This window comes from Tympanuchus pallidicinctus, unplaced genomic scaffold (genome assembly GCF_026119805.1).
Source record: "Tympanuchus pallidicinctus isolate F22 unplaced genomic scaffold, pur_lepc_1.0 scaffold1, whole genome shotgun sequence".
In the NCBI taxonomy this organism is placed as follows: domain Eukaryota; kingdom Metazoa; phylum Chordata; class Aves; order Galliformes; family Phasianidae; genus Tympanuchus; species Tympanuchus pallidicinctus.
The window spans coordinates 39,731,769-39,759,582 of NW_026294618.1; the positions used below are offsets into that span (position 1 = coordinate 39,731,769).

The window sequence follows — 27,814 nt, forward strand, 5'->3', positions numbered from 1 at the left end:
CTAACACTTGATAATAGAAGTGTCTCTCTGAAGGACAAAATACACAGGCTGCTCTGAATGTAATGCCTCCTAGTTATTTCCATGGGAAATGCAACCTACACAAAGAGCACAACATCATTATTTGATAGAGAAGATTTGCAGCAACAAAACACTGTTCTGCAATGTTTTTCACCACTAATAGCTATGCAACAGTGAACAAGAGCCCGAATGCTGTGCTTGTAAAAATCCGCGCCAGTGGAGGTGACACACTGTTGCTGTCACCACCACCTCGCTGTGCTCATATCCACAGCTTGGTCTCCATGAATGCTCAGGAAGAGTTCTGTCACAAGTCGATGGGGCCAGATGAGATCCACCCAAGAGTGCTGAGGGAACTGGCGGAGGTGAGAGCCGAGCTGCTTTCCATCATCTATCAGTGCTCCTTGTTGACTGGTGAGGTCCCAGAAGACTGGAGGCTTGCCGATGTGACTCCCATTTATAAGAAAGGTCGTAAGGTGGATCCAGGGAACTACAGGCCTGTTAGCCTGACCTCGGTGCCAGGGAAGGTTATGGAGCAGATTGTCTTGAGGGAGATCATGCGGCATGTGCAGGGTGACCGGGGGATCAGGCCTAGCCAGCATGGGTTCGTGAAGGGCAGGTCCTGTTTGACCAACCTGATCTCCTTCTATGATCTAGTGACCCATCTGGTGGATGAGGGAAAGGCTGTTGATGTGGTCTACCTAGACTTCAGCAAAGCCTTTGACACTGTCTCCCACAGCATTCTCCTGCAGAAGCTGGCAGCCAGAGGCTTGGATGGATACACTCTTGGCTGGGTAAGGAGCTGGCTGGAGGGCCGGGCACAGAGAGTGGTGGTAAATGGAGTCAAATCCAGCTGGCGACCGGTTGTGAGTGGTGTTCCCCAGGGGTCAGTGCTGGGGCCTGTCCTCTTCAATATCTTTACTGATGACCTCGATGAGGGCATTGAATGCACCCTCAGTAAATTCGCAGATGACACCAAATTGGCTGGAAGTGTGGATCTGCCTGGGGGTAGCGAGGCCCTACAGAGGGATCTGGACAGGCTGGAGAGCTGGGCTGAAGCCAATGGGATGAGTTTCAACAAGGCCAAATGCCGGGTCCTGCACTTCGGCCACAACAACCCCAGGCGACGCTACAGGCTTGGGGCGGTGTGGCTGGAGGACTGCGTAGAGGAAATGGACCTGGGGGTATTGATTGATGCTCGGCTCAACATGAGCCGACAGTGTGCCCAGGTGGCCAAGAAGGCCAATGGCATCCTGGCTTGCATCAGAAACAGTGTTGCAAGCAGGAGCAGAGAGGTGATTGTTCCCCTGTATTCAGCACTGGTGAGGCCTCGAGTACTGTGTCCAGTTTTGGGCCCTTCACTGCAAGAAAGACATTGGAGGCCCTGGAACGTGTTCAAAGGAGGGCAACAAAGCTGGTGAGGGGTCTGGAACACAGGCCATATGAGGAGAGGCTGAAGGAGCTGGGAATGTTCAGCCTGGAGAAGAGGAGGCTCAGGGGAGACCTCATTGCTCTCTATAACTTCCTGAAGGGAGGCTGTAGTGAGCTGGGGGTCGGCCTCTTCTCTCGTGTCATTAGTGATAGGACCAGGGGGAATGGCTTCAAGCTGCGGCAGGGGAGATTCAGGCTGGACATGAGGAAGTATTACTTTTCAGAAAGGGTGGTCAGGCACTGGAACGGACTGCCCAGGGAGGTGGTGGAATCACCGACCCTGGGGGTGTTCAAGGAAAGACTGGATGTTGTGTTGAGGGACATGGTTTAGTAGGAGCTATTGGGAATAGATGAACGGTTGGACTGGGTGATCTTTTAGGTCTTTTCCAATCTTGGTGATTCTATGATTCTAAGAGTTGATGAATGTCAGTGGGTACAATTTTTCTGCATGGAGGAATTCAACTTCACATCTTTGCTTCCTATGCACCTCCACATCAGATACTATTCTGTTAGACTGTCCTGCTGCTGCCATCTGTCACATGGCAACAAAATGTAATGGAATATTAGTGGGAAGGTCCAGCCTCTACTGTCACACAACCAACATCTGCCTCTGATGTTGTGGGACAACATAACAAAACAGGTGGTAATACTTTCAGAGCAACCCTTGTATATTAACACTGAGGACACTGCCCCATACAACAGTATTACTCCATAGAACAAAGGAATAGCAAGTAGTTAGCTGCAGATTGTCTTGATAATTCAACATAACTAAAACCATTTTTTTAATTATTTTTTTTGGAGTAAATAATGAAAAATACACTACTTTAAGAGAGGCTTGCCTGCTTTCTTTCATTCAAAGAGAACTTTTTTTGAACTACTATAAAATTATAGAATTAATTATGCTCTGGATTCAGTTGTGACTTTGTATTCAAAACCAAATGCAAAGGTAAGTATATACTTTTACTGTAAACTGAACATTTCAAACCTAAATGTCCAACTAAATCCTACTTAATTTAAACTTCTATAGGTCAGTATTCATCAAAAGAGTACGACTGCACTATTGAGAACACATTTTTTTTCAACCTGTCAGTTGTCAGGACCACACACATTTTTTTCTCTGACTTTTAACAGGACTGAATAAAATACACTATGAATAAAATATAAAGAGCTTCATTTCATTCTTGGAGAGATAATCAGCAAACATTTTCCAAAAGTAAAAAATATAGTAATTTTAAAACAAATAGAGAACTTCAGTATATGTCTGACATTTAATAAAGCTGAATTTATTTGAATATTGATACTCATTTATTTTCATAGTTTCTTTAACGGCTTATCAAATATTAGATACGTTATTAATAAAACAAAAACAAAATGAGGATTTGCTCTGAAATAATTAAATGTCAAACAAATGATTACACATCAAATATTTGATGAATGTTCTCTAAAAATTCATTTCTAATAATTTAAAAACACCTGACTAATTAAGAAGACTAGTAGAACTGCTTTTATATTTTAAAGGCCAGAAAAGCACACAATACTCTTAACTGTTCTATTTTTTCTGCACCTGCTGTAAGTTCAAGTAGCCTTCAATCGCACTTGTTGTATCTAAACTACACAATGTAGGATTTGGCCATTATTCTTGTATGTCTTATTCTGCATTTAGTATACTTCTTCACTGACTACAGTAATCACTGTATATAGAATTCAAAATAAGGATTTTATTACATTATCTAGATTATTCTCTGCCACACACTGCAAAATTTCATGTCAAATGAAACAGCAAGATTGAATGGCTTTCAGTCTGATAATTGGGATGCCACTAAACATCACCTTATACAAGATAGCTCTTATCAGAAAAACATGATACTGTCATCATGAAGCCTAAATGAATCTCTGCATCAGACACCTATGATATAATACATTTAGACTTCTGCCAGAAATTTCATTTATATGGCACAGCACTATGAATTTAGTACTGTATAAAATGAATGTCATGTACTAAGGAGATTAAAATTAGACAATGATGATCAAACAAATTAATTGCATCTATAAATTTCAATTTGATGAATGCCTAATGATTTTATTCAGAGATCTAATGTGACTCATGGATATTTCATATTTGTATTGGTCATCAAAAGTTTACAATACGATCATGTTGATTAAAGGCACTACTTGGAAACCAGAAGCACTCTGAAGCAATCGTAAATTCTTACAAGGACAGGTCAGTTACAGAGCTATTTGGTTCACTTACAGTTTGAGCTTTTGAGCTTTAAGATATCTTGGAACAAAAAAATCTAGATTATGTTTGGAGAATGGATTTCAAAAAGAACCCTGAAAAGCTCTTACAAGCCATGTATTTATAATTCTAATCCTTAGTTTACTGAATAAGATGGATTTAGCTTATTGTATTATGCATAAGAACAGCTGTGCCAGGTCAGACCAAACGTCTGTGTAGCGCAGTAGTCTCTCCCAGTAGCAGCCAACAGCAGATGTCTAAGGAAGAGCATGCATCAATGGTCTTTCTAGTAAAATCTCCTGGACACCAGAAATTTGCCATTAAGAGATCTATTGTGTAGCTTGGCCTATTCCTAACAGCATTTTGTTATTATTTAAATGAATAAGAACTTTTACAGTGAAAAATCTGAAACCACAATGACAACTAGCATAAGATTCTAGATTTAGAGTAGTAGGTAGATCAATTCAGAGATAAAAAATAACATAAGATTATATGCACATTAGAAATAGTTGCTGCAGCTCAAACACAAAGTCAGGCCTTGCTCAGTTCTGCATGTCATGTGATAAACATAGAATTTTGGAACCATCTAAATTGGAAAACATCTTCAAGATCACCAAATCCAACCAGTAAGCTGAATTATTGAGCCACATCCCTATACTGTGTACCTTTAGTGCTATGTCCACACATTTCTAAAATACCTCCAGGGAGTGGGATTGTACCATCTTCCTGGGCAACACAGTTCTATGCTTGACCATTCTCCTGAGTGAAGAAATTCTTTCTCATGTTCTCTCTGAACCTCACCTAATGCAACTTGAGACTATTTCCTCAGGTCATATCACCTGTCTTATGATAAACAAAACCAATGCTCTCCTTGCTGCAGCAGCCAAATAGTTAGTCATCCCTGTATATAAAAACTATGAATCCATAATTTTTGGGTACATTATAGTATGTGAGATGCTATTGCAATCATGCAGAAAGTTGTGAAAAGAATTAAAGGGTCTGATGAAATATAAAATAATTCATTTGCTTTTAATGATGAAAACCATTTTGCTTTATCCCCCAAATTAGAATGCTTCCATGAATATCTTTTGAAGTAAACTCAGCTTTTCTACAATCTTTTGCACAGATCAACATTTCTAACTACACTCATTATTAAAGAACTTCAAATTTGATTTAGAATTGATGCTTGGATTCACAACAAAAGAGTGTATAAGTGATTTTGGAATCACTCTAGGAAGACAGAATACTGACAAATTTACTGTCTTGGTTTACTCAGTTTCCCTTAGGTTTCTGTGTGATGGATAAATATTCCCAGAAAAAAAGTTATTTCAGAAATGCAGCCAACCAGCCTACAAAGCGCTTTTATCTATCAGTCTTAATTTCTACTATAAAAGCTGCCTTAATTCATTGTCCAGGCACAGGCAGCAAAAATTTGTATTCAAAACATTCTTAGATCTTAACTTTTCCCTGTGATGTTCCTCTGATTCCTAGCAACACAAGAACATGTTTTGTAATTGATTTAATGCCAGGATGAAAAGAGTGTGAACAACAGGAGTACTTTTCACTAAAATACACACTGTGTTGCACAAAATATGTCAGCCACTCTGGAAGTACCGTGTCGCATTTATTTCTATGGAAAATGCAACCTACACAAAGAGCACAACATCATTATTTGATAGAGAAGATTCGCAGCAACAAAACACTGTTTTGCAATATTTTTCACCACTAATAGCTATGCATTCACATCAACACTGAACAAGAGCCCGAATGCTGTGCTTGTAAAAATCCATGCCAGTGGAGGTGACACACTGTTGATGTCACCACTACTGAAATTCAACACCCACCACCTCACTGTGCTCATTTCCACAGCTTGGACTCCATAAACGCTCAGGAAGAGTTGATGAATGTCAGTGGGTACAATTTTTCTGCATGGAGGAATTCAACTTCACATCTTTGCTTCCTATGCACTTCCACATCAGATGCTATTCTCTTAGACCGTCCTGCTGGTGCCATCTGTCACATGGCAACAAAATGTAATGGAATATTAGTGGGAAGGTCCAGCCTCTACTGTCACACAACCAACATCTGCCTCTGATGTTGTGGGACAACATAACAAAACAGGAGGCATTACTTTCAGAGCAGCCCTCGAACTTGATGACAGAAACTCACATAGGATGCACCACTGAAATCAGAGCATCATTTTTCCTAACTTCATGAGTAGTAATTTTGAGTGCCTAAACAAATAGTGGTATTTTCAATTACTGAATTCATAATTTATCGTTTTTCCTTTTTTAGCATTGAAAATATAATATTATTTTAATAAGCCAGGAGTTTCAGATTTTTTTCTAAAAAGTCTAATGAAAAGAGATTCAGTGTTACAGTAGAAATTAATTTTCAGTGTTACAGTAGAAATAGCAGATTTTCAGCTTCAGTTTTGATTATATTTTTAAAATGCAGCAGTTACTAGCAGCCACTAGAAAAAGAGGAAAATTTTAAAATCCTATTGATGAAAGATAAGGACAACTTATTATTTAGTACATTTCTGTAAAAATTTATTACTGTTATCAGAAGTATCTTGAAAAAAAAACAGAATCACCATGATTTTTAAAAATCTCTAATTTATAATTTTCTCTACATCACAGAAATTTGAGTTTACTAACTGTAATGTCTCTGCTCCATTAAAACTAATAGATCTGAGTGAATATCTCCCCCATTCTCTTCAGAGCTATAAAATAAGGTAATGTATATTACATCTCAAATAGATGAAGATTCTAACTCCCCTCCTCCCCATCTATCCAATTCCTAATTCAGAGATGCCAAAAGTATTTAAAATTTTATCACCATATTTACCACGAGAGAAGGTATCTTATGTATAGATTAAGCTTTATATAATGAAAAGGTATTTCTTTTATGTTTAGTTAATTAGTTGGGAGAGAGGAAAAGCATTACCCTTCAGGGAATATTAACAAGACACTGATCATTACCTCAAATAACATATCCTCAAATGCAAAAGGCATATATAACAAAAAATTAAGAATTGTTTTGGAACCCTTTTCTCAGCAGAAATACAGGCATATTGCTTGAGTAGATGAAAAGAAATTGTTGAAAATGAAGTTACTACATTAGAAAAAAAATTGAAAGGTCACATACACAATTTGTGAAAAAATGCGTAAAAATATACAGTTTCAAATTTCTCATACAGAACCAGATTAAGGGGGTTAATCCTCTGTATGAGTCAAAAGCCTTCCCCACTTTCCACTCATAGAACAATTACTTTTTGACTTTTTGATTGCCCATCACTAGATGATGTATGAGAAAGTCGGATAGTTTTGGAAAGGTAACAAATTTACTGATGAAGTCAAGTTAATACTTTAGGACAGTTTTCTGTCACAAAGAGTGAAGAGTAGCAAATGTTTATGGAAAGAGTGCAAAATGAAGGAGATGCATACTCTCCCAAGACAGTAAAAATCAGTGGCTTAGGGACTTCCTGAGTTGGAGACTGCATAAAGATTACTGCGATCCATGAGCACGAAAATCATTCTCCTCTAGTTTTCCCAATTCTTTCTGATAAAAAGCCTCCCTCCTCAATATACAATGGACTTGAGAAATCAAACAATGCATGTGAAATTACAGCAAACTATAAGTAACAGTATTGGTTTATCTGCATTCATCTTTGGCATTATTCTTTACTTTCCAGATCTATTCAATTCAGAAATTACACTGCTCCTTCCTGAGCAAAACATGTTTTCTAAGAAGCTCATAGACACATTTACTGGATGGCATCACAAAAGCAAAATTAGGATTGCAAAAATTACCACATAAACGATTCACTTACCTGTTTTTCAGCTTGTCCATAAGCTGATCCTTGAGGTGACAAAAAGTGACAAATATGACCATTGTTTTTTGCTTTTTCTCGAAGAGCCATAGCAGTTCTGACTGTGGCATTTCTAGCATGAACAAACACCATTACCTTAAGAGAGAAAGAAGTAGAGCTGATGAGAAATGACTGAAATCTGAAATAATCAAAAGACCTTAATAATAAAATATTCTCTACTGTAAGAACAAATTAAGTGGGTAAATTGCATGGCATAATGATGAAAAATAATGTAGCTTTAGAGAAATTAAAGGATGATCCTCTCTGTATTACACGTAGTGTTTTTCAAGAGCTTCTGAAAAGGTTCTCATTTCTAATTCGTTAGTCTTTAAAAGACAGGTAACAATCACTGGAAATAGTTCTTTTTCAAATAGTGAAGAGAGTGCCATTGAGGAAAAACAAAAGCGCTATTTGACACATTCTAAATGATCTGGAAAGCAAATACAGAAGTGATAAATTATTTAATGGTATGATTTGACTACGCAAGACAGTTGAAACAAAAACTGACTGTAAAGAGTCTTTGGGGGATATTATAGTCCCAAAACGCTTGACGATCAAAGAGAAGATAAAGTAAGAACAAATGCAAAACATGCATGCACATACACATTTGAAATTTGTTGGGTGTAAACCCCATACCATCACTCATAAAGATACCTTAAAGACACCGAATGTTTCTCTGAAAATATCAACTAAGGATCGAGCAAAAAGATAATAAAATGGTAAAAATTGATAGAAGGAGAATTATCAATAAAATAGAAAGCATCTTTGAATTGATTTGAAGTCCTGTCTACAGTAGATTTTGAATGCATCATTCACACAACCTCATAGTCACTTATTATTTTTACCACCACATAAGGTGGTTACAATGAAATGTTAATAACTATCTCTTTAGAAATGTATCTGAACCAGTTTAAACTGCTACAAATTAAGATTCACTGCAAGACATATTTAAGATGAACAATGATTCTAATGGGGAGAAAGATTTCTTCTACAGGAAATCAGGGATCATTCATTCAGTCAAGCACAGACAAGATATGATTCAACAAACTGTCATTTATACAAACAGTGGAATTAATGCTTATTTAATTAATAGAAATGGACAGAAAATTCATCAAGCATGCACAGGATCCATTAAGGTAAGAGAATATGGAATAAATCATAGGAAGAAAGAGTGAGTTATTTCAAACCCAGTAGAAGACTTCAAAAGGAAAATTGGCTGTAAGACCAACGTGTACTTTCCTAGAAGTATGTGTGTCTGCATAATGCCTGAATTCCTGCCAGCTACCATGAAGAATCAACAAAAAGATAAAAGTGACTGGTTTAGCCAAAGTGAATGAAGACTGCTTCTTCTACTACTTGTTCAATTATGCCTTATTGGAATGTAATTTTTTTGTGCTAGTCAGTGATGGAGAATATCTATCACTAGTGATTAAATGTCAGTTAATTACAGTGCAAATAACAGCTTGGAATATCTGATAGCTACACACTGCTGGGAAAGGTAAGCTATAGAAAACACTCAATATCTTCCCCCTGAGAATTTCGTGTTGCTTGCTGTTTGCATAAATTGACAACACATACTTGGTCAGACAGCTCTTTGGTTTGATCTCATATGACAATTTTTGTGTTCTTAAAACTCCCACTTGGAAAAGTTAGAATGACTGGCTAATAAGTAAGCTGAATCAGTGTAAGCATATAACTACAGATCTATTTTAAGTCAGTTTCAGTTGCATTTTATGACAGGTATGTCAAATTCCAGACAGCCCTGTGCTTTTAATTTGGTTCTCTTGGCAGCAACATCCTTGCATCAACCTGTGGCATGTTACTGAAATATTTTTAAATAAAACATTATTAACGAATGAGTTAGCTATATTTAAGAGCATAATTAAACGAGTTATTACTTCTGTTCTGAATTTAGACATTTATAATTTAATTAGAAACATAGAATTTGTGTATTTTATATCAAAGTGTACAAAGTAGCTGTAAATTTATAGAAACCATAAATTTATCATTAAAAATAATCAAAATGAAAACAGGTAACAACAAAAGGAGGAGAAAGAAGAAAAAAAACGCTGTATGTCTGATACCTGGAAGAATTACATGTGACTTGCTTTAGCTTATTTGATACATTTTTCCATGATCATTTCTGTAACATTGTGATTTCTTTAATTATTAGCTTTCATCTGAGTAAAAATATTCTCAGATACATGTCATGGTAAGCATAACCATTTTGTTTAAATTAAAATACTTGTTAGCAAAATCTTTTTAAAATTTCTTCAAAAAGAAGCTACAGCATAACAGAGCATATGCATATCTTCATATTTTTATCAATTATTTAAGGATTGCCTATTTATCCTTTTGAAAATTATTTTTATAGAAAGCCTAAAAAAAAAGTAAAAGTAAATTCCTTTCATTACAAGGTCCATCAAGTCATCTTCAGTCAATTCTCACTTCATAAACTTTAATTTTAAATCCAGTTGATTTTATACTTTACTGACTTGTTTCTTTTAAAGATGAAGACACACTAAGATTTGATTCTTTGTTTAAGATATTAAACATTCATCTTCTGAAAACAGGTAATTTCTGAAAGTAAAGAAAATGAGTAAATACAGTATTGGATATTAAATAGGAATGGCCTTTTTATCCAGGCTTATGAATTAGGAGGTACAGCAATATTTGACACACTGACTTCTTAAAAACAAAACAAAAAAAACCCACACAACCAACAAGAGATATATGTAACAAGAGGTTTTAAGATTCAACCACAAAATAGGTTTGTTAATTGGTTTTACAGTGTATTTTAAAATTTTAGATCTTATTTTATTTCAGTCTTGCATTAATTTTGGATAGCTTAAATATAAAATGTAAAATTTGAGAATGGTGTTTACATAACACTAATATTGATAAACATCTTATTTGTCCTCCAGACCTTTCTAGAATCCATAATCAAAGATCAAATTAAGTGTGGTGTGACTAAATTTTTGAGGCTTGTGGATCTTCTCTTCCTAGAACAAGGCTCAAAGAAAAGCTGCAAAGAGGAGTGCTTTTAAAGTTGGAAAGGAACTCATAAAGCCAATCAAAAATAACAAGCAGATCTGCACACTCTTGTACTTATATCCAACAAACTTCTTAATTAACCAGGCTACAATTTTTTAGGAACTGTTTAAACAAGACACAGAGAAATACCGGGACATTCAAACTAAACAAATTGCAGGATAGAAAGCATTGTAGGTGTAACACTTCAGTTGGTAGAACTATTTCTAGAAAAAAAACCGAAAAGGCACTACTGACAAATGAGATGTGGTAAAACTAAGTCACCACAGTAACACAAAGTAGAGAACAGAATGCTAGCCCCAGGAAAGACGAGAGGAGAAAATAGGCCCTTCACTGAAGAATCTTCGCAATTATGTAAATAAGCAGTAACTGCAATAATTGAACAAAGCCCATTCTTGGAATTCTAAAAGCAAAGAACATTTCTCTTAGTTCTAATCATAATCAGGCAGAACCTTTATTAACTGTCACTATCATGTGGTCCTGCTTAGCCCATAACAAACAAAAGCAAAAAGATAAGGAGCTACTATTCCAAAGGCTTAGAATTTTTACTTTTATTTTACTTTTCAGGCTTCTTCCCTGCCCTTAACTCTTTCTCACCTTCATATCAGATATAATCCAGTTCTTTTCTCAGGGTGAAAACCTGCTAACAGTACCCTTGGTGGATGAAGCAGTAACATTCATGTCTAATTTTAACTCAGAAAAATAAGAAAGTCGAGTTGATCTAAATTTCCGTATGAGGGTAAAATTTAATAGGTGACGCTTCACTATAGAATATTATGCAAACTGATAAGTCTAAATACATTTGTGTATTTAAATCCTGGCTACTGAACATTTCTAAAATTATTGCATAGCACCACTCCAGTAAGACCTTTCAGTTAACACACTTCAAAGTATATCATTCAGATAATAATCAGTTTGTCCCAGAAGAATCTGAATCATTTTTCAGTGTTTGGTGCCTTGACTTCCTTTGAAATGTTAGAAGATTAATTTAAAAAGCAACAACAACAAAGTATTGCTGTGAAAGATACATCAATATAGAATTTGGCGAGTGTAGTTGTTTTAGTTGTAGCTTCTGCCTACATGAATCTGAAATTAAATGGGACTTTCCCTCCAAGTGCTATTCCATGCTGTGATTTCCACAATAACTGGAAAACAAGCAGCATGTTTCTCTAATAGAGGACTGGAAGATGTTTCAAGTGCATGAATAGGAATAATAATAGGCAGAATTAACACAGGAAAATAACCCTGCAATTGTTAACCCTGACCTGAATGAATTGGCTCAGCTACAATTCAGGCTCTACAATGCATCTATACTGTAGAAAAAAAATATATACACAGTAGGATAGTGCTAAGTTGGGAAGCCAGACTTAAATCAATAAAATGTGCAGTTAACATCCCTTATGTTTAAGCATTATCTGCCACATTGTGTATGTGAAGCAGACAATGCTCAATTCATCTTGTATTCACCTTGTGCTACCAAGCACACTGATCAAAACCCCATTCCAAAGACAAAATTAACAATTCCATAACAGCATTTGCTTTAAGAATAATCAATACAAGAAAGCAGGATTATGGAAATCAAGAAAAACGCACATGGCATTGTTTCCTCATATGTACATTTTGCAAGTGAAACTACGGTTAACTGCATTCCCTGACTGACGTCGATACTGAAGACGTGAGATCATACAGCTTACTGTATATGACTTGATAAACCCAAGGCAGAGCTTCTATTAACTCTGTAGAAACTAAGAGCACTATCATCAGACCAATGATTCCTATGTTCTAGTTCCCAAAATTTAGAAGCTCTGATAATATGCATTTCTGAAAACATTTATTTCAGAAACTTCTGCTTGTGTAACACCACATATACTATTAATTAAGGTCAGAGAGAATCTAAATTTTCGTTGTCCTACATAACAGACCATTTCTTTTTTATATACTATTTTTATAGTATCCATTACATTATTTTGATCCTCTGTAATGAAGATGTCATCACACATAACTATTTCCTTAGCTTGCTGAATATCTTACACTACATGAAGAACTACAAGAAACATCATGCATAAAAGCCTTCAGAATATTCAGTAGCCACAGAGCATATTTGGTATTCCATCTTCTACATGGCTTTACACAGAATCATAGTGTGACAACATCTAACACGACAGCAATCATTCACTCAAGGAACACATAAGAACTTGCCATGCATCAAGCAGTAACTACAAAGCAAATGCTGATATAACTGTTCTGTACTCAGAGACTTTCTGCAGCTCCTACAGAAGGATATCTAATTCTTAGATGTGCAGCATAGGCTTTCTTTAAAAAAAACAAAAAAAAAGGAAGGTGAATTTCATAAACTAACTATGTGCAGTGGAATTAACTGACTTTTATATATGTTACAATCATATATCAACACCTGCCAAAATTTTTAATTTAATATTATTGCACAACTTGCCAAAATAAAAATTAATTATCAATGAAAGGTAGACAGCCAGTCTGATTAAAAGGACTGCTCTATTAGCTGACTAGAGGTGCACAATCTTATGGATAATGTTTACTTATAATATCAGTAACATCACCAAATTTTTACAAAGAACAAGCCTTAGCTACACATGAGACCTTGCTGCATGTTCTTCTTAAAAAAAAAGAAAAAGAAAAATTGTTGTGAAACAGCAACATAAGACTTTAACAGGTTAATTTAGCCTGTCCTAAGTGTGTCAGAGAATATTCTATTTCCATGGAAAATCTCTCTGCATTAAATTATGCAAATAAGTTAGGAAAAGTAATTTAGAATAGAGAGAAGCATTTCCACAGCTACAAGCTGTGTAATTAGATCTGTAGTTTGCAGTTCAAAGCTAGCTCTGGTGTGTATAGCTCCAGTGCTAAAAGCATTTGCTGCTGCTCTCCGAAAACCAAAGCTTTTAAATGACAAAAAGATAAAAGAAAGGAAAAGACAAATGTCTCCAGCCAGGTTACCTCCGCAGAATTTTCTTCAAGCATTGAACAAATCAACCATTCTCACCAAAGACTTCATTTAATACTCACCACAGTAAGCACTTGCATTCCCTAGTGCTGCATGTTCTAAGCTGTAATTCCCCTGAAACACGTTTGTGAGTTACTGTAGCACTGAAAAGTATGTTAGTCTGAACACCAATGAGGACTAATATGTCTCTGTTATCAGGAACACATAACTACACACTACCAGAACTTGCCACAAATTCTCTTAGACAAGAAATAAAAAACGCACCACATGTATGCGTAACAAAAGTGTCTAAAATCTATTAAGAAATTTATAATCAGATACCTGAAATTTAGAAACCCTTTCTTCTGCCTTGGACAGTAATAATAATTTTTCCTACAGAGAAATGTCACTTTCCAAATAGCATTCCCTACAGCAGCTCCGAAATGGTGCATTCACCTTTTAGGAGAAGCACACTGACTCTTTGAGGCACTTTACTGCCTTGCCATTAGAGCGCTGGTCATACTAATGCAAGTATAGGAATATACACTTTATTTTAGCTTCAAGACATTATTTTGTTTTCCCAGCTATGTCCTTAAAAAACGTTCTTTTATTTGAATCCAATTCTTGACTACTACTTCTACTGAAAATGAACACCTAGGGACACTGATCGACAGATCAATTTATCCATCCATTTTTTTCCCTGAATAACAGAATGAAATTTCCCCCAAGCTTCTGCAAAACTCAATTCCTAATGAAGTTTCTTCACTTCTCCCCAGGGAGTGCTGACTACCTTGATCTAGGTTAAAATGACATCCTTAGCACTTCACTAAATAGAACCGTCACCTGGAAAACTAAATATAATTCGCTAATGCTTACACTAATTCTAAGAAATAACAAAACAGTTTACCACTTGTGTTGTGAATTCCCCTCAACTGCCAAGACACAGTTCAAAATTTTAGTGCTTAACAGCTACAGAATGGAAAGTACACTTTAAGCAAAATATTAATGAGAACAACACACATGGCTTACTAGCAGTTCTTGATCAAAAGCATTCACCACAAAACCAGAATAGCTTGATTACCTAAATGAAGTTCTAAATGGAGCTCTAAATGAAGGCACAACTGTTTATATGTATTATTTCCCCTTCCCCTTGGTGACACAACAATAGTTCATGAGGATCACTATTCAGAATTAGTAACTTAATGGAATAAAGTATATGAAATAGAAATTTTTAATAAGGTAATCCATACTGAAGTTTAAAAAGTTTAACACACAAATCTTGTATTTTAGTAGATTTTTATATTTTTCAAAGTGAAAAGTTTTTTCAAGTATTGAAAAACAACAAAGCTGAACAAGCTATGTCACTTACCAATGCAACAGAAACTGAATTAAGTTCATTTTATTACATCTTGGATTTAAGAGAAATACTGATTTAACCTTTAAGAGAATTAAGATCTTTTACAATACAGAAAATGGAAGGGCTATTAAACTGCTTAAAAACTGGTTGTAAATGAGACATTCTGTACACTATTTCTTTCATATAAAAAATAATTCTTGACAATTTGAAAGCAGACTACATTTACTCATCACGGCAAAGTAAATCATATACATCGGAATTTCACTCCCACTCTAGGCTTCAGAAACACTCAAAAAGTTCAGCAGGAGCACTACTAAAGAAACCCTGTACATTCAAAAATAAGCCAGCAAATTCTGTTAAGGAACAAAAACACATCATAATATGCAATAATGGAAAAGAATAATTCACAACAATAATAAATCAAATGTCTCATCAACTAATCAATACTGTGTTGCGATATAATCTACTCTGAACTCTTGATAGATCATCAGTGATTGCCGTCTCTGTTAAGTTTTAATTGTCACTCAAACTACCACTGATCAGCTCTGCTTAAAACAACAACTAGGATTTCTGACATAATCTCACTGGAACCTAATAATATAGTTAGATAAGTAGCAATGTAAAGTATTTAGATATATTGGCATTTAAGAGTATTAAAACCCACTCAGTTTACACAGATTTTTTACTATCATAATGCAGAACTGCTCATTTTTCTAATGATAACAATTCTACTTTCTTAATTCCCTGCAAGAAAGACATCTGCCTATTATTATTTGCTATACTTGTTTTAATGTTTCTCATTTAAGACATACCTACCCTAATGAATACTAGAAAGTCAAGTTCAATCTCCTTTTTGTTACTGCTCATGGAATTCTATGTTAAAAGCTAAGATAAGGACATTATGTTGGAACAACTTTCTTAATTTTCTTCCTCTCTGCCCTTCTTTTGTATAGTCTCCTACACTTTGAATCTACCCATATAAAAAGATTCTACTATCAGACACATTCTGAAATACTTTAACACCTTTCATGTTAATTTTCATTTCTGTTATATTTTCCCTACATAAAGCCATTGTGACTATTTCTTCCCACCTGCTTGTTCTCCCCATACTTGGAAGTGTCTTCCAGAATTATTTTCACAATCACTTTTCCAGGTATTCAAGAGACTAACCTGTAGCTATCCCGATCTTTCTTTTTGTCCTTTTTGAAAATAGGCATGACATTTCATAGAATCAGAAAGGTTGGAAAGATCAGTAAGATCATCCAGTCCAACAGTCAGTTCACCACTACCATACCACCAAACCATGTCATTCAATGCAACATCTATCCTTTTCTTGAAAACCTCCAAGGACAGTGACTCCACCATGTCTATGGGCAGCATGTGATCCAATGCTTCACCACTCCTAATAATTTTTTCTTAATATCCACTCTGGATCTCCCCTGGCATTTGCTCTCTTTCAGCTCTCAGGGACCTCCACTAACCACCTAGGTCTTTAAAAGATCAACATAACATTTAGTACTGTGGGTGAATCCCATCAAGTTGCACAGACTTATAAAAGGGTGAGTGAAAGATAAGTCTGCTCCACGACTTCCCATTTCTTTCAGGGACTTGTCAATCCAGAAGGCAGATCTTTCCATCAAAGACAAAAGTGAAGAGGGCATTGAGTAGTCTTCTCTATGTCCTTTTTCACCAACATTCCTGCCCCATTCAGCAGACAGCCCTAATCTTCCCTAGTCTTCCTTCTGCTTTTGTGGTACTTGCGGAAAACCTTCCTCCTGCCCTTTACCATCTGTAGCCAGATTCACCTCCAGGCAGGATTTGGCCTTCCTAACCTTATTCCAAGCAAGCAGAGGCAGTGCCTTTATATTCCTCTTGTGTCTCCTGTCCCTAGTTTAACTTCCTATACGGTTCCTTTTATTATTTTAGCTTTTTCTTTTTTTCCCCAGAATTTTTTTCTCATCCATGCTGGTCTTTCATTGTCTTTGCTTGATTTTCTGCACACGTGCATGGATCATTCTTGAGCTTGGCAGATATGATCCCTGAAAATCAACCAGTTCTCATGGACTCTTCAAAGGCATCTTTCATGGAATTCTTCCAAGCAAATCTTGAAGAGGCCAAAATCTACTTCCTCAAAGTCTAGGTCTGTGCTTTTTGCCTTGTTGTCTCCATTAGAATCCTGATTGCCAAGATTTCATAGTACATCTCAGCACAAGGTTCATCAGAATGTTAGCACTCCTCAACTCCTAAATTACCCGTGCTAAAAGTTGTAACAAATGCAATGCAGAAAATTCTGGGATTGTTTTTGCCCTGCTGTACCGACTCTCCAGAAGATAGTGGGGTGGTAAAGACCCCAGAAAGATCACAGTCTGTGGTTATGAAATGATATCCACTTTTTTGAATAAGGCTGTAGCTACTTCTTTTTCCTGGACAGTTGGTCTGTAATAAACTCCCGCAACAATATTGCACATGTATGTCTACCTACTAATCCTACTCATAAATTCTCAGTTGGACTACCATCCGTTTCTAAGTCCTGGTATCCTTGCTGTGCTCTCACATACAGGCAAACTCCCTGCTATACTGGCCTGACCTTGTTAAAGAGCCTGCTCCACCTATTGCAGCACTTAATCTTGTGAGCTCTGTGATCTCAATGAGATATCAGCTTCTGGACGCAGATGCCTAATTTTTCCTTTTTGTTCAGCACATAGAAGTGGTGATGCAAAACATCATATAGTATTTTCTGCCACAATATGGAAATGAAAGGATTAGGGGCATGATGTCACTACCATTCAAAGCTATGGTTAAGAGTTTTGGACCCAGAAAGTTCTACAGTAAGCCTCAAGCATTAAGCACAATAACACAAACCCTTAAATTGAAAAACCAGACTGTGTATGCAACACCAATAAAGAAAGGATGCTTCTTGATAAAAAGTATTTAACCATATGAAACATAATGATTCTGCCTTGAAAGATATAGAACAGTAACATATTTTTTGTTTATGTGTGTTGATTGGTTTTTGGTTGATTTGGAATTTTAAAATTACTGTTAAAATGAGTTACTTTAAAATTTCCAAACACTTGTATTTATGATCTAGCTTCATATTTTGATTTACTCTAGAAGCTCAGTTATGGAATCAGTGCTATACTATAGATTTCTTGATATTAACAGAAAACCTTTCAGAACAATGTAACACGATCTACGCTATCTTCGATTTGTAGCTTTAGTCAAATAAATTTAAATTGTAGGAAGTTAATACTTAGTTCAAATTAATTTTATTTCCATGCGTTTCAGGGTAATTTATTTCAACTTATTAGATTTATACAGTAATTGATTACTCCCCATACCAAAAGCACAAACAAAAACACTCTGAGTCAAAGGGAGAAGAAGGTGAAAGATAAAATCTTTCATTACCTTAATGCACTAAGCCTAGAAATGCCTAACACAGAAAAAAAGGTTCCAAAACATGGTATTTCTGCAAAACAGTATGAAGAGTTAACTTTACAGAATACAGAGCAAAAATGTACACAATGAAAATTGAAATAGAATGTAAATTATTCACTAAGACAAACAAACAATATTTTACTGACTCCTACAGGTAGTAGAAATTATTTTGGATTTTAATTGACAGGATAGAAATAGAAATAGCAAGATCTATTCTTGCATAGAAAATTAAGCAAGAACAGCTAGTCCATTACTATGCAAATATATGTCATTAGGCAGCTAACAATTGCATTTTTACAGATGCCAATGGACTTGAATGACAATTGTTATTCAAAATTGTGCACAGCTTTTTCACTGCATCTTTTTTTAGCTAAACAAGATCATGCAAGAATTTCTTTCAAGCATTTCCTTTTGTCCTGGCCTGACATCAGCTGTTCTAACTTCACAAAATACATACGTTTCTATGTTTCTTCCCTATAATAAATTCTATTTTTGTCAACTATCACATTGGAATAAGAGTTGTAAAGCCTATCCTTTCATGTTTCCAAAACTATACTTAAGTATACACTGTCTATAATACGTAAGAATAACCCTGAAGCTAGTAGTAGTATGCAAATTCTATTCAGGAAAGGAACAAAGGAGATACTGGATACCTACTCCCATACTTTATACTTCAGCAAATTAAGAGTAAATTATCAAGGCAACTTCTATATCTTCTGGTTTTGTAAGAGTCAAAACATACATAAGTCTAATAAACAATTAAAGAACAGAAGTCAGGTCTTCTAGTTTATTGCTTGTCAGTGTTATTTAAAAACATATTGCTATGCAAAAGCTTTTCCCCCTTGCCCCTAAAAATAGGTTTTCTAAACCAGAGAAGAAACAACTTCAAGTATTAAGCGACATTTTAAATACAAAGCTTAATAAAGTTACAAAGAATTTAAAGGATGTGGCACTTTACGAACAATAGTCAACTGTGATAGAATAATTAGATATACCTTGTAAGCCCTACTTTAAACACCTAGATCTTCTTAAGGTGTTGTATCCTGAATAAGGAAATTTTAAATACCTCATGATTAAGGATATGACAGTATATGACTGTAACATATTCTGGAATCGTATCTTCACTAATTATAAAGAAACTATCAATACCAGAGAGCTATGTATGTAAGAAATATCCAGTTCCAGAAAATGAAAACAAGTTTAAAATCTAAAGAAATTTCCTGATGCATATTAGCATCTTAATAAAGATTTTTTATTTCCCTTCCTCACTGACTCCTCCAAATAACATATTTTTTACAGCATCCTCTATTTCAAATAAAAACACTAATGAAATTTCTATGGGATTCTTTGGTGGCATCTCTGAAAAAGTCTATGATAGTCACCATGTCTTGGTGGAGAGTAGTTATTTGGTTACATTTTGAATAATTTACAAAAATTTGATGATAATTAGGATGCTTGTTAGTTGATATTCTGTTACACAAAACACACACTGATTTCTTCAAGGACTACAGTAAACATGGATTTTCAAAAGCTTCAGACCACTGCCTACCTTCAGCATTTCTTCTTCAGTACCTTTTTTCCTTGTCGTTAAACTCGTCATGAAGAACAATACAGAGTTAATATGAATACCCAGACTTTCCCACAATCTTCTAGACCACTAGTAGTCTGCATCCCTGTGTTTGAAACAGACCTGTTAACCTAGAACTAGTAAAATTTACAACATTAAGCTGCAAGAATGATCTAGCTGCCTCTATCACAGGCTGTAATGGGACAGACAGAACTGGTAATATCCAAGTTGCACATCTGTAACGTGTTGCTTAGATCATCCACGAACGACAAGATTGCTCTGGACAGTCAACTGTAGAGTACTACATAGTATTTCTTTTGAATATAATTTTAGGCTACAAGAAATTACTCATTTGGAATCAAATTTGATTTTTATGATTCATTAATATCAGAATAATAGAGATTCTAAACAGAGGCAATTGTCACCTTAAGTAGTAGCATTGCAAATACAGACATCACTGTGTAGCTGTGAGATTATAGGCATGTACCAAATAATTTGTGAAATCATAACTATTGGAAGGAAAATAAATTTGTACTTTTGGTCTTCATAAATTCATAGTGAACATCTGAGTACAAATATAGAGACAATTTACAATGTAGATAGCAAAAATCAACAGGAGGCATACAAATACAGCATGCAAACATTTAGAAGACTATCAGATTGAAGAATTAAGGGTCATCACGTGCATAACTTGTTAGAACATCCATTCTAGCCATTTTTCAGCTGTTCATATAGACAGCTGACACGATAATAAATGTTTAAAGCTAAAGAGATTTGACTAGAAAATATAATGGAAAAATGATACGTACATCTCATTTGACAATAGCATGAAACAGCTGGTACATAAAATTTTTTTGAAGGGTATCATCTACATAGCTAGCACACCAAATGAGGATTTTTAATTAAAGTAAGATAGGAAGTTTTATTTATCCAGGCATAAGATTATAGTAACAATCATATCCTTAAAATTGCAAAAGGCAGTTATCATGGAGTGCATAAATAAATCATGAAGTTGCAGAACATAAAAGTCCCTACATTAGTTGATCTGTTATTTAATTAAAGGAAAAAAAAAAGAAAAAAAGGGAAAAAAGAAAATTGGTGTCTGGATGAGGAGCTACGGTACATGGTTTTGTAGCTTCTGGTAGCAATGGGAGTACACCCGCACTAGATGATTTTGTAGGTCCTTTCAATCTTGTGATCGTATGATTCTATGAAATCACACATATTAATGGTCCCTGATCATGCAGAAACTGCACAAGAAATTCTACAGAAAATGCTCTAAAGTATCCAAGGCTTCACTTAATCAGCTGACATGGAAATAATATCTAAAGAGACTAGCCGTAATCTTGCTTGACCATTTACCTTATCACTTCACATTTACCTACGTCTGCATATATAAATACTATCTATGTATATGCAAATAAACTGCACCTGTATTAGAAGTGATCTGTATAGATATAAAACTACCAAAACTCAAGTAGACTTAAATGAACTTTTTTAGGCTATTAAATGGAAGTCCAGACACTAATTAGATAAATAACAAATTTTAATGAACCCAGTAACTTTACATAATTAATTGTCCAAAGCGTGCTCTATACACTATATAACCCACAAAGAAGACTAAGAGAAGCTTAATTTTCAAGATACGAAGTTCCCGAGAGACCTCTAAAAAGCAATGTTTTATGAAATCTTATCTTAGAACATAGCTATAAAAGCATTGTCAACAGTTGCAGTAACCAAGCTTATGAAACTTTTATCTTCAAATGGCTTCTGCAACCAAATAACAGTTGGAAAACTGATAATAAAGAAATTTAATCCATCATTTTTGCAGATGAAATTAATAACTGTCAAATTCAGTCCTGACAATTTAATATAACAGATTTAGAATAATTACTCAGTCTTTCTTTTTTGGCTTAAGATAACATTTCAAGAAAAATCAGTTGACACTTCGTACTACTGCAAAGTTAAAGTGAATTATTAGAAAAAGAGAACAATTACAAACAGTGAATCTTTCATATGTAATAAGTAGCACAAAAACAGTTTTGAATATATAAATTCAAGCATAATCTGTTTTTGACCTGTGATATCAACAATATCAATTTGAAAGAATGAAATATTAATAATTTGTGCAAAAAAATTCGATTTTTTTCTATGATTTTAAAAAGTACATAGATAGTATCTCAATATTTTTTCTAAAGAAATAAATGCAGGATAGTGGTATAGAACTATTTTAACTAAGTATGTAAATTCTAATTAATACAGCAAGTTTGATCTTTACAAAACTGCATACTAACCATGCTTTAATTAAGAATTTCACAAGTATCATGGCTGCATTCTGTGTGTTAACAAAACACTCACTTTACAACACTTCATTTTACAAGATAAATAGCAAAGATGCCATAGGTATGCATATTAGAAGCAGTTGTCACAATGCTGTAAAAAATGGCAACTGTGAAATGATAACAGACAGAAGCCAGCAGAACCTAAACTTGTTCAAAGTAGAAGAGCAGGAACTGACAAGAAGGTAATTGGGGAAAAACAACAACAACAACAAAAATCAAACAGACAAACAAAAAAATCTCCACACCTTTCTTGAAAAGATTGTTAAGAACAGTGAAATGAAATAAGCAAAAAATGGGTAGGGTGAAGATCACCACTCACAGTGCATCAAGAATGGATGGTTCTGTCTATGGCTGTTCTCCTTTTTAAAAAAGTTTTCCTCCACGTTTTCAGTCTCAGCAGCAAAGCTTATAAGACCTTAACTCTAAATTCATCTCTCCACTGCTTTACAGTTCCTAGTGGCTGCTTGCACAAGAGTTAATGCTATGGCACAAATATGTAGTAATATCACATATTTAAGTTGTGATGAGCCTTTCAATAGGTATTTGCTGTTGAAAAAATCCATATTCTTTGCAAATGACAACATGGGCATTATTGGCCAGCAGAAAAGCTCTTCCTTGAATTCTGAAACTATTTCTTGTATGCCTATGATAACTACTCACGACTGAAAGTGCTGACACATTGAGTCTCAATGCTTGCACAGGCAGCCAGGTGAATGAGAACCACAGAAAGATTTCAGGGCTTCCACTGAACAGCTAGTTTTTGTTATGAATTGAAAATATCAAATTTCGTTTCACTGAGAACCAGAGTTAAAACAGATATTATTATTATCATCATCTGAGAGTTGCACAGAAAATTATCAAAAGCAGTAGAAAATGAATCACTCATTTTCTTAAAAATTGACAAAAAAAATTTTCAGTAGATGGAAGAATGCTAAAGGTACTCCTCAAACTCCTTAAAGGTACTCCAAGATGAAAACTGTAATGAACAACTAAAATGGCAAATTAGCAAAGCACATTAGGTAAGGAACCCACACTAAAACTCAGATGCCTGTGGCTGAAGATAAAATGGAGTAACAGAGTACTGAAGTTTAGGGAGAAAACAAATTGAAACAGAGAGGAAAGCAAGATGCCAAGAGTAAGTGCAAGAGACCTACTGAAACCACATCAAGGGCAAAGAGAACACACAATTTCTTTTGAAGGTTTAAGTAGAACCAAAGAGAACCAACTATGAAAAAAAAAAAAAGATTGCAGAAAAAGAAGAGATAAGCAGTTTGGGGAGTGTGGCAAAAGCATGGGGGGTTTACAAGTGCTGCTTCAGGAAGCACTTTCTCTGAAATCTTTCAAGGAATTTCAGCAACTCTCATTCTAATTCATAGTGTAAAAAAATAAATCTTAAGTAATTTCACATTTTCAGAGGCTTTTCATCTTACAAAATAAAGTGAAAGGTTATTATCAATTAATAAAATGAATAGTAGCAAAAATGTTTAAGAGGTGATGGGACAAAGAGAGAAACATGATCAACACTCTCTTTGCATCCAAGGCAGTGGGATAAAACAGCAAAAGGTCAATAACAGCAGAATATACACCAGAAGTGAGCCAATAAAGCAACAGAGATGGCCAGAGTCAGGAAGAGTTATTTCCCTCAGACATTATCTTAAAAAACTGAGCCTTGGGAAGTGCAACAATTTAATATTTTTGGAGAATGCAATATAGTGTAGTTAAAATCATATGTTTCTGGGGTGAAAAAAAAATCTTAAAAACATTATGTTGTTCGTCAACACTCCTAAAAGCATCGTATTATTTCTCAAAGCATACAATGACAAGGGTTATTTCCACCTCATACATTGTGAAGATAAGGACACTAGGATATGCATTGTTTGAGACTGGATAGCAATGCAATATTTCACTTTATATAAAAAAATGATGTTGATACATATCATATTCAGTCCCTGCCTTTGCTGACCTTGTGAGGTTTTCTGCAGGCTGCCTCAGAAAGGTGCTAACCACTCCCCAGAACTCTCTGGCATTAGGTGTCCTTCTCACAGGTCTGTAAAACGTTAAGAAGCTTTTTCAGCCCTGTAGCTGAACTAATGCTCTTAATGCCTGTGATTCACTCCTGCTGACTGTCTGACAAAAGAGAGCTATAATCAGCAGAGGGAATGATAATTTTTGATGAGGCAGTCTTTGAGTGAACGGTATCCCTCAGTTATTCTAGAAAAACACTGGTAGAAACATTCTATCTCTAATTGAGTATGGGGTCACATTCTCTGATATATAGTGTGCATTGTCACTTTTTCCCCCTCTGTTTAAAGGATCTTTGGTTTACTAAGAGCTAGAAATACAACTCCAAAAGTGCAAATCACTCCAAGAGGCTCTAACATGCCTGTAGACAATATAAGAAAATAGAAACTTGAAGAAATGACATTAAAATAAATATTCACCAGATTGTACCAAGCACAGAAAGACACTGAAAATTGAGTTCAAATCTCACTTAACACAATCTTAAGAGGTAGGATTTAACAGGGAAATATCCTAATGAAGATCTACATTGTTAGGAAGCCTACAAAAAGAGCACACTGCCATAAAAAGCTCCTGGAAACCTTTTCTGATATTCTCCAGTCACCACAAAGTGTTGCTATTACAAAATCCCCAGAAAACTCTGTAGGCAAACCATTTATCATTACATCTTTTGTCAAGTTGAACAAGAGGAGAGTTGTGCTAAAAGACAAATGTTACAGCTTCAGTTGCATTTGGTAATTCAAAGCGAAGCCTACAAATGAAGTATCTCATTAGTTTGAGCAGATGGATCAAAATTAAAGGCTGAATCACCAACTCTTAATTTCCCAGTAGCCAGGAAGAGCATGAAGTCTTGCAGAATATGAATGTTGAAAAATCAACATAAAAAGATCCTCTCCATCTGCCAGAACACGTCTGTAGCATGCAGCTACCTCCCACCAACCTTAGTCTTAAAAAATGAAAACACACGCATTTATGAAAACACATGAACATACCACTTCAGACATGCCTCAGAATATAACATAAGACAGAGGAACGTCAGTATGACTTACATACAAATAAATGATTCCTTTTCAGCATGTAAGAATTCTTTCAAAATGAGAAAACAGAACAGGATGTAAACAAAAAAGTACTGAATTTAAGACATTCAGAAGGCTAGTAAAAATCTTAAAAGAGACAATATTTGATGGCCATTGGAGAGTGCACACTAACTCATGGAACATGAGAAAATACATTTTTCTCTGATTCTGTATTTCTTTCTTACAAGAAGATAGAATATATACATAAAGATAGAACACTCAGCTTTGTGGTTCTCCAGAGCAATGACAATGAAATCTATGCCTGTCACATATTACTGCCTCAATAGTTACAAAATTCTAACCATTTCTTGAAATCCATTTAGAAAAACAACTGCTGTGGAATTTTTTTTATATATTGAAGGAGATGGTATGCATCTCATGAAGTTCAGAAAGGCCAAGTGTATGGTCCTGCTCATGGGCCATGGGTCTTGAGCACAAATACAGACTGGGTGGAGAACAGAGAGCAGCCTTGGACTTGGATGTGTTGATTAATTAGAAGCCCAACATGATCTCGCAGTGTTGCAGACAGAGTGCTATGGTAAACAGTTCTATGTCTAGGTAGTTGCTGGTGAGCCAGGTAGTGTCCCCCAGGGGTCTATCTTGGGACTGGTGCTCTTTATCAATGCATGTTTACCAGTGACCTAGATATCAGGGTGGAGTGCACTGCTGGCAAATTTGCAGATGACACGAAGCTGAGTGGTGCAGTTGGTATAAGAGAAGGAAAGGATATCATCCAAAGCGTTCTGCTTAAGCTTGAAAAATGAACCCACATGAACTTAATGAAGTGCAACAAGGCCAAGTGCAAAGAGTTACACTTGGGTTGGGGCAATCCCAAACATAACGACAGACTGGGAGCAGACATTGAGAGCAGCCCTGCCATGAAGAACCTGGGGGTTCTCAGTGGATGAAAAGCGTGACATGAGCCAGTAGCATGCACTTGCAGCACAGAAAGCTAACTGTATTCTAGGCTGCATTAAAGGAGAGGTGGCCAGCAGGGAAAGGGAGGTAAATGTCCCCCTCTACTCTGCTCTCATTAGGCCCCAGGCTTGGGGCCCCCACAACAAGAAAGACATAGAGCTGTTGGACTGGGTCCAGAGCATGGCCAGGAAAACAATCAGTGGGCTGTAACACCTCTCCTATGAAGAGGAAGCTGGGCTTGTTCAGTCTGGAGAAGAGAGGGATCCAGGGAGACCATATTGCTCTTTCTGTGCTTAAAAGGAGCTTATAAACAGCAGGGAGGCAGACTTTTTATGCAGGCAGATAGTGGCAGAACAAGGAAGCATGGTTTTAAACTAAAAGAGGAGAGATTTAGTATAGGTGTTAAGTAGAAATTCTTTACTGAGAGTGTGGTGAGGCACTGGAACAGGCTGCCCACAGAAACCATGGATGTCTCATCCACGGTTGTCCAAGGCGAGGCTTAACTGGGCTATGAGTGAACTGATCTAGTCAAAGACATCCCTGCAGGGGGGCACGGGGTTGGAACTGGATGGTTTTCAAGGTCTCTTTCAACTGAAACAATGCTATAATTCTGTGATTTTTCTTAGAAGAATATTTAGAAACCACCAACTTTGTTAAAAAGCAAAGAAACTTTACACATAAACAGAACTTAAACAAGCATAAGTTTAAAGGATAACTTAAAAAAAAAAGCTAGGAAAGGTTACAGGACAGATTGGTAACAGACTACAATAAAACTGGACTCAAGACAATAGATTTCTAAAGACTAAGTAAATCCGAAAAAGGTGATATCCTCAAAATATCACATCCTAGTTGCAAAATTATTTGAAGACACTATTGAAAACCTTCCTAGCACAGTATTTGTCCTTCACTATGGAACAAGTATTTCTTCTATTATATTATTTTATATTATATTATTTTCTTATTTTAAGAAACAAACATCTGTAGTTGTTATACTGAACACATAATTTGTTGGAGTATACTCATTAAAAGAAAAAAATCCCTCATTTTTACTATACGATTCAATATTACAAATTATAATTAATTGTACTAAAGAATAAGTTGACACACTTAGTTCTGTATTATGAAAGATTGCATACCACTGTCATCATTTCACGATATGAGTGTTAGTTTCATAAGTGTAAAGACAAATATGCTTTCAATAATGTGGAAAACAAACAAACAAACAAAAAACTCCAATTTAATTGGTTGGTACATGAAGGTGTAAGAGTTCTTAACATAGCTCAAATGTTGTTCTTTCTTGACATATACATCTGTTCTTGATACAATTGCTCTAAATTATCATTAAACATTACTATAATTTTTTGAAATGCCACATTTACATTTTTTTTACTGAATTCAGCTTGCATATATATATATTCAGCATATTTAAATTTTTACACTGAATTATCATCAAAGAACAATATTTGTACTGACTTTTCGCTGCCAGCAAGCTATGCTGTCTTCATCAATTTAAGCAGCATATTTACCACAG

The 27,814-nt window shown here is 35.5% G+C and overlaps 1 protein-coding gene across 3 annotated transcripts in view; it reads right to left on the reverse strand.

Moving 5' to 3' along the window:
• ASCC3 (activating signal cointegrator 1 complex subunit 3) overlaps positions 1 to 27,814 on the reverse strand; it is a 257,468-nt gene that overhangs the window by 119,991 nt on the left and 109,663 nt on the right. For all 3 annotated transcript variants that reach the window (XM_052685015.1, XM_052685110.1, XM_052685166.1), the window contains exon 14: positions 7,518 to 7,652. In XM_052685015.1, coding sequence (XP_052540975.1) covers positions 7,518 to 7,652 — 135 coding nt within the window. The remainder of the gene's footprint in view (positions 1 to 7,517; positions 7,653 to 27,814) is intronic.